This window comes from Channa argus, chromosome 8, assembly GCF_033026475.1.
Source record: "Channa argus isolate prfri chromosome 8, Channa argus male v1.0, whole genome shotgun sequence".
NCBI lineage: Eukaryota > Metazoa > Chordata > Actinopteri > Anabantiformes > Channidae > Channa > Channa argus.
In genome coordinates, this window is record NC_090204.1 from 13,205,001 (window position 1) to 13,217,044 (window position 12,044).

Genomic DNA, 12,044 nt, shown 5'->3' on the forward strand with positions numbered 1-12,044 from the left:
TTATACTCTCTTCACTAGATATTTAGTTAGTGTATATGCGTGTGTGTGTGTGTGTATATATATTATAATATAAAGATTAATTGTTGACTCTGAATAGCCATAGATGTAAACGTGGATTGGCTCTATCCCTCCAGTGACCCTAAACAGGATAAGCAGTTACAGATCATGGATAGATGTAGATAGATAGGTTGGTAGATAGATAATTACTAAAATACTCTCCAGGAAGTATTTTTGGGAGGGAGGTTTTATGGACAAATGAGACAAAGATTGAGCAGTTTAGCCTCCACAATTTGTGAAGGAGTAAAGGTTCAAAAGGAAAACAACTCAAAAGTCACATCAATGATGGTTGTGGAATGGATAAAACAAGCTAACATTAAGCTTTTTGGGGTAGTCTTAACAAGTAGTCTGCTAGACCCTAATAAAACATGTGGACTCTCCTTCCCCACGGTGAATGATTAACTTGGGGAAGGCACCTTGTTTGACTTGTGTCCTGCTTAAAGACAGATATACAGACCATTGAGCTGAGAAACCAGTAAAACTTCAGTAGTAGCAACACATCATTCAAAAAATTACTTACTCCTTATATTGGAACCTTTTGAAACACTTTCAGAAAAATGTAACATTATAAAACAGTGGGAAAGAGGGCGGGACCACAGTCCTCATTTTCACCCTCCAGTACCCATACATGTAACCAGCTGTTTGACTATGAATGGCAATGTCTAATACAGTATATAAGCCCTTTAACTTGTCAATGACTTAATGTCTTTGTCTGTTTAGAAGATCCAGCAGCAGACATCTTTTTGCACAATGATTACTAATGGTTCTGGCTATTTTAGTCTTGCTTTAAATTTTGTCTTAAAGCACCTGCAACAGGTTGAATCCTGCTCTCTAGATCCTGAGATTTTGGGGTTTTAGGGTCGACTTTCTGGAACATTACCTATTTATGTGTATAACAAAAAAAATGCTACTTCCTGGTCTCTATGCTCTATGGCATTGCACAAAAAATGTATCTGGAGCAAAGAGGATTTCAGTTAATAAATGTTTGTTTGTATTGTTGTTTTTGGATAACTTACACACACATAAAAAGCTTGTATGAATATTAAAAGAGTCCTTTCGCCAGTCATTTCTCATTGACAGATAACATGCACTTCTACAGATCTAACTGAAGTGTCTCCTGTCATCGTAGGTGCTATCTGTTGGATGGCATCTCTAAAGGAGCCTGGCTGAACCGCTCAAGCATCATATTCGCAGGGAACGACAAGTGGTCTGTGGACCCACGTGTGTCCATTGTTTCCAGCGTCGGTGACAAACATGAGTACAGCCTTCAGATACAGAAAGTGGATGTAACTGATGACGGCCCATACACGTGCTCCATTCAGAGTGAACGCAACCCACGGCCAAAGCTCCTCAACCTTATTGTTAAAGGTGTGTATAGATTGTCCGTGTTCTGAACAGACACATGTTCATGTGCGTTTGTCCTTTTGTTGATTGATACTTAAAATATAAGAAGACTTTCTTACTGTATTAACTATAAAAATCTATGGTTAGAATTTTTATTTTGAATCTGCATGTATACATGGAACGCTCTTTGATATTTGATTAGCTGAGATATTTTTAAAGATTCTGCACTATGTAGTTTTTATATTTTTTCGGTTCTCTTTTGCCATTATTTACCTAATATTAAGTTTTTTGCTCATATCAGGGATTGTTCAATCAGCACAAAGATTAAAGCAAATCTGACAGTTGTCCATTTATCTAATGGTCACAGGCGTATCTGGCGCCATCTGTGCTTTAAATGATTGATGCTGTGGCTTTGTCTGGAAAAAAGTTAAATGAAATCTTTTCAGCCGAAATATTTCTTCTATGGAGACGAACCGACACTGTAGAATACATTTTATGCCTTTGGGCTACGAAACACAAAGTAGAAACTTGTTGGTTTAAATGACTGGAGGCAGACTATATAGCTTTAATCAAGCCTCCCTAGGTTTGGTGAGAGCAGATAACAAAATATAATAAGATTCTTAGATTTCTTAGCTATAGCCTCTCCTCTTATTGACATGTTGTAGGTCTTTGCATTTAATCACATTTTGCTTTCAATTAGTATTATGGCCTCCAAGGATCATGAAAACAAAGTAGGCATAATAAAACAAGTATAGTGCAACTTCCGTTTTTGCGATGATACTTGTCAGGAGTTATAAATCCAGCATTCCCCTTTTAGCAGTGTGCTTTCCCCTCTCAGTAAAAGTTTAAATTCACTCTCATGTGCCATGTTTAGTTCATGTTTTAAGCTTCTACACAAGAAGACAGTTCACCTACTAGCAAAGCCTGTTGGCATCAGATCATATAATCAAACAGAAATGGTGGATCGCCATGTCAATGAGTCCCCCTTCCATGGCCAAAATACATTTTTAAATCTATGTTCATGACCCAGTCAGTTTCTTATTAATGTCTCGCAGGTAGGTAGAAAGTGAAAGCCGTTTCTTCCTGATGTGTGCCCATATTGCACTACCTGCCCCAAATCCACTCCACTCACTTTTTTTTTACATGAAGATGCATAACCAGCCACTGCAAAGAGATAGAGGTTGTTGTCTTACATAAGGCTGTATGATTTGTCTGTTGCTGTTCTTAAATGCAGCATTTAATTGCCCCCTCCTCCCCAGCTCAGTAAGAGCGAGAGCGTTAGTGTTACAGTGAGTAAACGAACAGGGGGAGCAGTGTTAGCAAGGACACATCCATAAATTGAAGAAATCAATTGTTCTTTTTTCATTGTTCTAAAACAGAAATAAACAGTCACACCTCCACACAACCCTGCTGGAAGGATTTTGTATGACTACAACTGATGTACACATTTCTTCTGACAGCTCCTCCAGGGCCTCTTTGCACTGCAGGGGTGTGTGTGTGTGTGTGAGGGAGAGTGTGAGTGGGTGTGTATATGTCCCATGGTCTGACAGATTCACAGACCTGCACCTGGATGCATGTAAAGTTTACAATGTAAAGCAATGACATTAGGTTTGGAAATATGATTTTGTGCTGTTAAACCAAATTCACGCATAAGCAAAAGTAATGGTTAAGTTGAAATATGTTATATCAGACTACCCAGCTCAAGTTCCAGTTTTTTATCCTCAAAAATTTTAAACCGTTTTAAAAAGAAACGTGTTCCAATAAATACATGTTATAAATACTCACCTTGTTTTACTTGACCTTTACTTGTAATTTATGAACTAAAAGTGCTGCACAAGAAAAACATAACATAACATTTTTGTGGGTTTGCAAAACCTCCACCATTCTCTTGCCACCATGCCTGACAAATTGTCTAGGAGAAACACAGCAATGTGTTAAAACACGAGTGGGCACATAAACATACCTTTATTCACACAACAACAAACAGCAAACATAGTAATCATATTCTGCTGTTGTTGTAAAAATTGATTCCAGATGAATTTCCTGCAACTCAAGGTGCAACAGGTGCATCAGAAAAAACATGAAAGACTCCCGCAAGTCATGCTTTAGGCACTAATAGTTAGTTAGTTAGTTAGTTAGTTAGTTACCCTCTTAAAAGTTTAATACAATAAATGTTACCAAAGTGAATTAATAATCTTTTCCAATGATTGTGATTTCAATATTCAACAAAATGATTGTGTTTATGAATTTTGCCTAATCTAGCAGCCCTACTATATACCACTGCATAGACATGTGTCTAAGCTTTATATTTTAGCCTTTAATTACCACTGAACTTTCGATGGGCCCCATACTAGCCATCAAACAAGGTCAGCAGGTGCATTAGTGTTTATGGGACATTCTGTAGGCTGTCGTAGGCTGTGTCTTTCATCAAACACCACATGTAATGTTATACAGTGTGTGTTAAGTGCATAACACAATTTTTTATTGTTTTCAAGTCAAGGTTTAGAATTAATTTCAGTGGCATATAATGATGGAATATGCATGTTCCCACACACAGCATAGTATTAATAGAAGATGTTAAGGGTCAGACACACTCTGTTGCACAAGTGTGAGCAGTAATATGGGACATGTGCAAGTGTAAACGGCTCTCCAGCTGGCACTACCATTTTGACATATGGAGTGGGTTTTGAAAAAAAAATATCATAAGGGTGTGATTATACCTGCCTTTTTTTTTGTTTTTTTTGTTTTGTGTGTGTGGTCTAGACTAGGAATGGGAATGTTTACAATTTTTGATAAGGTGTCAGGCATGTACACATTTACACTTTTTGCTGATATTACTTAAAATTGTAATTAGTTGGAAGACCCTAAAAATGAAATATGAACAAAATGGCAAATTATTAAATTCAGATCATTGAATATTCAACAAGAAGACAGTAAAATGAATGACCATTTCTGTGATTAAGAGATATTTCAAAACTGTACACTATGGAAAGCACATCACCTGATGATGAGATAATGTCAGATTAGACTGTAGGAAATGGCCGGTATGTCCCCTAGAGAACTGTGCACTTTTCTAATTAACAGTAGAACGTCTTTAAAAAATCTAAAGCATCAGCTCCTAGCCACTAGCTTATAGCAAGAATTAAACATACATTTGTACCATTAAAAGGCATGCAGAGGTATAGTTAAGCATTCAAAATATGGGTAAAACTGCTAAGTAACATTTCTACTGCTAGAGTAAATGATAACATAAATCCAAATGTATGCACATGGCTTCCTATTTGTTATGAATAATGTGATAATTATTATGACTCATGACTCGGCTGCTTTCACGTGAAATTTTCTGCCCCAACATGTGATAATTCGGCTTGCATTAAGTGTGTGAAGTACGGCCGCACATTCAGCTCTGCCATTCTCATCTTATCAACATTCTCCTTTAGTGATTTTTCAGCACATGACAAATACATTTTAGTAAGTAGATATGAAACTATGAACAGCATAAAATCTCTCACAATAGTCGCAAAAACCAACATAGCCAGGGTCCAGGGTCTTTCACAACAGATGTTGCCTGTTTTAGAATTGCAGTCAAGTCAGCAATTTTCAGATTTTGCCAAATCTGTTTGTGATAATTGCATCAGGTCTGTCCTAACAGGGACGAACTTTGTCATGGTACTGTCACACAAAAAATGTTTTAGCCTGACCTAAATTATTTCTATAATCGTCCACATTTTATTCTCTCCTGGTTTGTCTCTCACTTAAAATAACGTAAATAAGGTCATGATGATGACCTTGGACATGGGTAGATTAAGATGACTTCCTTATTTGTTGATGTTGTTATACAGAAGCTCAGCACTTGTCAGATCGTCAGAGCTCGTCAGAGCTGCTGTACAGCTTCAACGTCTGACGTGGAGTTCAAAGGTCATGGGGGCAATCTCTGGTTTTGCAAATGTGTCCATCAACAGCTTCTGTCTTGTTAGAGTTTCCTCAAACAGGCAGCCCTTCTTTTTTCTCTCTTTCTCTTTTCTCTTGTGAGTGGTAAAGCTGCTTTTTAAAGTATTGCACTAAACCAATGCTGACTTGGTGTGTCACTTTTCAAGATACAATAGACTTGGCTTTGGTGGTAATTGTGCCATGTTATAGGAGCAAAAATACAACACACTGTCACATGTTTTGGTGTTTTGGTGATTCTTTGATCAGCAAGGCTTTGTTCAACTGCAATGTTAATTTGTTAGTTTAGTTTAGGATTATAGGTCAAAAGGTAATTACGAGTTTTAGGAATCTGCTTTACCACAGTGCAAACTAGGCCTATTAAATTGCTCTGTTATGCTTATGGACTGTACTTTCTTTGGCTCTACACAAGATATATATTCAATTCTCTGAATTGCACATTTGTTTTTTCATTACTGGAACACCTTACCGATGTCCAGTACTCAAAGGTGAGTGTAATCAGCTGAAATTCACAGCGAGCAGAGCTGCTATAGGTTAAACAGTGCTTCAGTGATGGTTTACAGGTGCACTGTGGCTCTAAGCAGGCTTGTGATAAACCACAGTCGGCTGCTTGGCAGGCAGTAATGGTCACTACAGGACCATCGTGTTTTTGTAGATGTTGGCTTTCTGAAGAACATTATGTAGTGGGAATCTTGACAGGAGTGTTTTGGGTCACAGTGTTTCCTCACTACTGGCCATATGGCCAAAATCTAAGTCAGGCTAATGTGCCAGCTGTCAGCTGTATAATACGTTTTGCAAAGGCCGCAATTCCTGATGGATGTAACCAAGTGGCTAAGATTTAAACAGTTTGACCAAAGCATATCAATTTACAAATGTAAATTCACTCAGTAACACCTATCAGTTCTATACTGGAGCGTGTTTGAATTCCAAAAAAACAATGGAGGAGCAGCACAGTAAAAGTAACCCTTTGTAACATCTAACCAACATTGTAGTTACAGCTATAACACTCATAACACATTTAAGTGTTAAAGCTTAGGAACAAAGAAAAATGGTCAACATGTTTGTGATGATGGTAAGACAATGATGGTATGAAAATTTAACACTGAAACATGAAATCAAAGCTCAAAAATAGTCTTTAAAATATGCTTTGTACTCGTAACTTTGACTTTTATTGTTTATCAGTAAAAGTTGATCGTGTTATGATTATGTTATCTAAATCTGCTACTGTTTAGTCATTAGACAGTTGGGTTGCCAGCCGCTTAGGCAGAGCTGTGTATTCGAGTGTGAGCTGCAGACAGGAAGTTGAATTACAGATGACTCAATGCAGCTGATAAATGCTTACTGGCACATTTCTGACAGGGCGCTCAAGGTAGTTAAAATTTTAGTTCATTATATTGCTACTCTGTCATTTCTTTAATTTTGTTGTGGTACAACATATGTGTACAGTTACAGCACACTCATAACTTCAAACCATGTTGTACGTTTGTTTATTTGCTTTGTCAAAACTCTGTGTATTGTGAATTATTACCTGTCACTGTGTGGTACTTGTGTACACATGCTTAAGCCCACTCATGGAGAACAGAGGGATTTCTTTACAGATGAGATGTAGCAGGGGAGCAGCTCTGTCATGTTGCAGATGCTTCTGGGAGCATGCTGTTTTTTCATCTGCTGAAAGGAAAGAGAAGGCTTGCTAAGAAAAAAAAACAGGCACTTTAATCTGGGCTTTTCAGTCCTGGCATACAACATTTATTAATGCTGCGACACAAATGTTACAGTTGAAGTAAAAGGATTTGATGGCGTTGGAAATTTTTTTTGCTACTTTTGCTTTGCTTGACGGTGCACCATGACGAGCACGGAAAATGAGAGCAAGAAAGGATTACTGTATATGTATGAAAATATGCAACGGTTTCAACCCATTTCAGGTGCATGGTAGGGTAGATGACCGGCTGATCCACCAATCATTTATGCTTATCTAAACTGCATATTTATTTCAGCATTGTTGGGTGGCTTCCTTGTATTTGGCCATGTCATTACTGTTAATACGACTATTTCAAGATTTATACCAGTTTACAGACTATGCACTCAATAGAAAAATACTAGTGCGGTACTATAGTAAGAAAATAGGCATCTTCAGAAGTCAGCATTTGTTGAGCTGATGACATAATTTTCTAAAATATACAGTGTACCTACTAAATAATTTGTATGTGTTTTTGCTATTGTGTCACTTCATTTTCAGTACAACCCTGAAAATTATTCATGATGATGAAAAATCGCCATTCAATTTCACGATGAACTTTTCTCTTTCCTGAAACATCCCAAGGGGTTTCCCCTTATGTAAACAATAAAACGCTTTTGACAGCAACAGGAATCTCTACTTATTGTCACACTTCTTAACACATAAACCACATGCTGCTGCATTAAAGGCAGGGGGTTAGATATTGCTTTGACTGCTCCCTCGTCTCTTAGAATCATTTAATCTCTGTGTGACATTTATCCCCCTCAGAGACCTTGTGTCACCTCAACAAATTAGACGTTTGCATCTGTGCCTCTTCCCTCTAACGCATCATTGCCATTCAACAGAACACATGAGAACTGGGAAAGTCGTGGAATTTTAAATACGTGTCCTTACAGCCTTGAGTCATTTGAAGCAAAGAGCACAGCCTGAGCATTAGTTGCAAGAAATGTGATGCTCAGTATGCTGAAAAATGACTCAATGTACTTCAGAAGCTGACAGTGCTGTCACTGAGATGCACAAGCAAGGTAAAGGGAGATAAGCAAGATAAAGGGAAACCTAGGAGATAATTGATGTTTTCAACGGTGATGCAAAGATGGAGTTTAAGTAATATTCATGTGTTGCTGCAGCATCACACCAATAACCTTGGGGGGGAGTGAACATGATCTACCAGTGTCCATAAGGGTCTTTTATATAATCTCAGCCAAAAGCAGTAATCATCAGGGAAATTGGGGTCTGCTAAATTACCAAAAGGGTCTGTGTTTTGCTTCAGGTACATTTGGCACAGTTAACAACTAAGTAGTTAAACCCTCCCTCTAAATACTTGACTTAACAAGATTAAACTAAATCGGTTATGTTTAGTGGCTGTTCACTGATTATTGAGTAAAACTGAAATATCAGTGATACCACCACAATCAATTAGTAGGTCCTTGTCCAGTTCATCCCAGCCTTTTGTGTTTTTGTTTAATTTTTTTATTTTTTTGTTTACTACTCGACTGTACTGCAGATCACCATGTGCATGTCCCCGTCTTCGCCACACATACGCTGACCTATTTAGAGTCTATCCTCACCATTATCTGATGTAGAATCCAGGGGAATGAGAGATGGTAAGAGGCCCAACCCACCCCTCTACACATCGAATGTCTATCTTCCTCCCCAGCCACCATTCTTTTCCACTCTCTCTGTTAATTAAGATTGTAGATGTGATAATGTTTTAAATATGCACAGCACCTCTCATCCAAGAATATCTTGTCACCGTGATGAGGGTGAAAGAGGCACACTTTCTTTCACCACTGACTGCTCACATGGGCTTTGGTAATGTGTTTCAAGCTTTCAGCACTGAAAAACCAAAACTGTAGGCTGAGGTGTTGAGCTTGAAAATTCATTCAAGGAAATTTTGCTGACATATTGTAGTCTGATTCAGCTTTTCCGCATACACACTTGTTTCCAACATGCATCCATCAACCAGTTATCACAGGATCATACCACAGAAAAAGTATAATTTCATAGGGTTAACATTTTTCAAATATGTGAGGCATAATCCTGTATATAATGAAAATGTGTTGGAAATTAATATGGATCAGACCGGATCCACAGTGAAAAATCATTGCCCACGGTCATGCAGTGAGTCAGTGTGGGAAGAGTGTCTCTCAGCAAGAAGTGAAATGGAGGGTTAAACCTCTAGGTCGTCAGTCCTCTCTTTGATGTTAGGACAGAGATAGAGCATAATTACTGGGTACGGCATAAAAAGGCCCAGCAAATCACAGTTTATTCCTAATATGCTATGATTCTGTCACTCTCATTAATTGCTGGGTGCATTTAAAATAGATTTCATTTTCTCATGTCCTTTAATCTGAAAATACAGTCCCATCAACTACCATTTAATGCAACTCTTTGAATGAATCCACATAATCCTTCTCAATGGCCTTTTTTTCCCCTCGTTTACTGCTGAGGATTCCTCAACTAAAAATGACTTTACTGTGTGAACGCACAATATTGGTGAAACATTTTCCCGTTAAAACTCATGTTGAGTGGCTTAAACAGTTTAATGGTATGTTTTCTGTGTTTCAATGAGACTGGAATAAAGCAGGATATTTTGCCAATAGCTGCTGTGACTCACTCAAAGATAAAATTGAATGATGCTATTACACTGGCAATTTACTATAAAATCCTATACATGTTTTTGAAAACAACAACAGCGGACATGTCAGCCCCACTCACAAGGGAGCAGACATTATTTTATAACAAAGATGGGAACTTATTGTAGTTAATTTTAGTGCATTTGGGGCACGATCCCCAGACCTGGAGATCCACACTCTTCAGTTTTTATGTACAGTATGTGTTGGTCATGACTGAGGCCTCTGTTTTAACCTTTCTCAAATGGATCTCACATCATGTATAAATAATCTGTTTATTAATAATAATTGCATTAGGATCTTTGCCAAGTTGAAAAACATATATCGAAATAGTTATATAATCCAACAAAAGTAACAAGGGCACTGTGAGAATATGAATGCACTAGTTCCTCATAACTGTATATGTGTAGTAAGATATTTCAGGGCCGTGATAAGAGGGTAGTAAATCAGCATTTCTCTTCAGTTTCTAACTAGAATAACTGTATATGAAGAGTCTTGGTGGAATGTTAATGCATGAAAATAAGTGGGCTGACATGGATATTGCAGGGAAAGTGTAGAGAGAATATGAGTGTGTCTAAAGGAACAGATTTGCCATGGTGGCCCCTGACATTTAGTTAGTTGCTAATCATTGTCGTGTGTATGTGTGTTTGTGCGTCTGAGTGTGACATTGTGAATCCGTGTCTTAGGCTCTGAAAATTTCTGTCATCTATTATGTGTTTCACATGCATGCGCTATTATAGACTTGTTTTGTCGTGCATGTGTGTGTAGGTAATTATGTGTTAGTGCACTCGCACTAATGTGACTCCTCATCACAGAAATAGCTGATATTAGCTATGGTTAATTAAAATGAGTAAGGACAAAGGTCAGCCACTCAGCTCTCACGTCTCTCTTCTCTAGAGAGGGAATAGATACAACACAAATGGATACTAACTTAGGCATTTTTTCTTTGGGTGCTTGGAGGTAAAAAAGAATTCACATTAATTCTGGTACATTTACTTTGCTCAAAATGTCTTTTGACATGTGATCTATTATTGAAGGCTTGATTGCTTTGTGCATGATAATTCTGGACCTACTATACTCCATGAATAGCAAAGTAGTGTTTTTGGTGTTTGTCCTTTGAGATTTTTGTATACAATTCTGCTTCAAAATGAGGTTGAAGCTATAGTAGTAGCTGACTTTAGTAAAAAAAAAAAAAAAAATCATGGATGCCATCCGTCTTCAATTTCCCTGTACTACCCCCGACATCCCTGTACTTAAAGATAACATGAAATTAACATCCGGACAATTTGATCGCTGTTGTTGCTTACTGTTGCTGACACTAATAATACAGTAGAAACAGGTTATCATGATGCATCAACTTGAGACACTCCCAACAACAATATGATATAATTTATAATAACATTTATATATATAATAACAACTATAACATTTGTTTGTTTGTTTTTCCACTTAGTTTAAAATAAATTTTGAATTGTGATAATAGTCAAGAAGAAAAGGTTAGTGGCAGCATCACAGTCTACATGTGTCGCTTGCACAGCTATAATAGTGTATTAAAAAGCAAATAAAGCATTTAGCCTCTTCCAGTGCAGAGGGTTCTTTAACTCTGATCGTTATTAGGCCTTGCACTTTTGCCTGTTCTATCACTGTGTCATTACGTAGACATATGTCATAGCATAGACATATACTACATTAATGAGCTGTTTTCACTTCATTATTGAGTTTTACATGTTTTACTTGTTTGTTTTTTTTGTCTTATTGCTTGCGTTGAAATTTAAGATTTGTTGTCCCTGTGAATTACCCAAATGAAATACTTCAAAACCACTCTGTGACATATCATGTATTCACCACATTTCCTGTGAATCTTTAATTTTTAACAGAAGTGCTAGTTCTTTCACTAATAAATTCAAATAAATTCCAGTTTCTTTCTCCCTGTTAATCAAGCTCAAGCATCCCTGCAGATATGTCACATTAAATGTTGTCCAATGTTGGCAGAACACATACACAGACAGACACACACACACACACACACACACACACACACACACACACACACACACACACACACACACACACACACACACACACACAAAATAATGCCAAAAGAGTGACATTTATCATCTTTCTTTTCAACACTGTCATTTAAGCTGAATTCATATTTGTTTGATGCTGTTTCTCCACACTGATCATCATCTAACTTTATTTGTAGTCTTCCTCCTCACATCTACTTTACACTGTTTGTTTGTACAGCATAAACGTGACTCTAAACTAGACACGCACAGGTGTTTAGGTTGCAGGCTTTAGAATAGCATCATAAATCGCATCATAAA

General features: G+C 37.4%; 1 protein-coding gene across 6 annotated transcripts in view; it reads left to right on the forward strand.

The window, feature by feature from the left end:
- The window catches only part of negr1 (neuronal growth regulator 1), a 156,110-nt gene that overhangs the window by 53,823 nt on the left and 90,243 nt on the right, over positions 1-12,044 (forward strand). For all 6 annotated transcript variants that reach the window (XM_067513235.1, XM_067513239.1, XM_067513236.1 and 3 more), the window contains exon 2: positions 1,187-1,425. In XM_067513235.1, the coding sequence (XP_067369336.1) occupies positions 1,187-1,425 (239 nt within the window). The remainder of the gene's footprint in view (positions 1-1,186; positions 1,426-12,044) is intronic.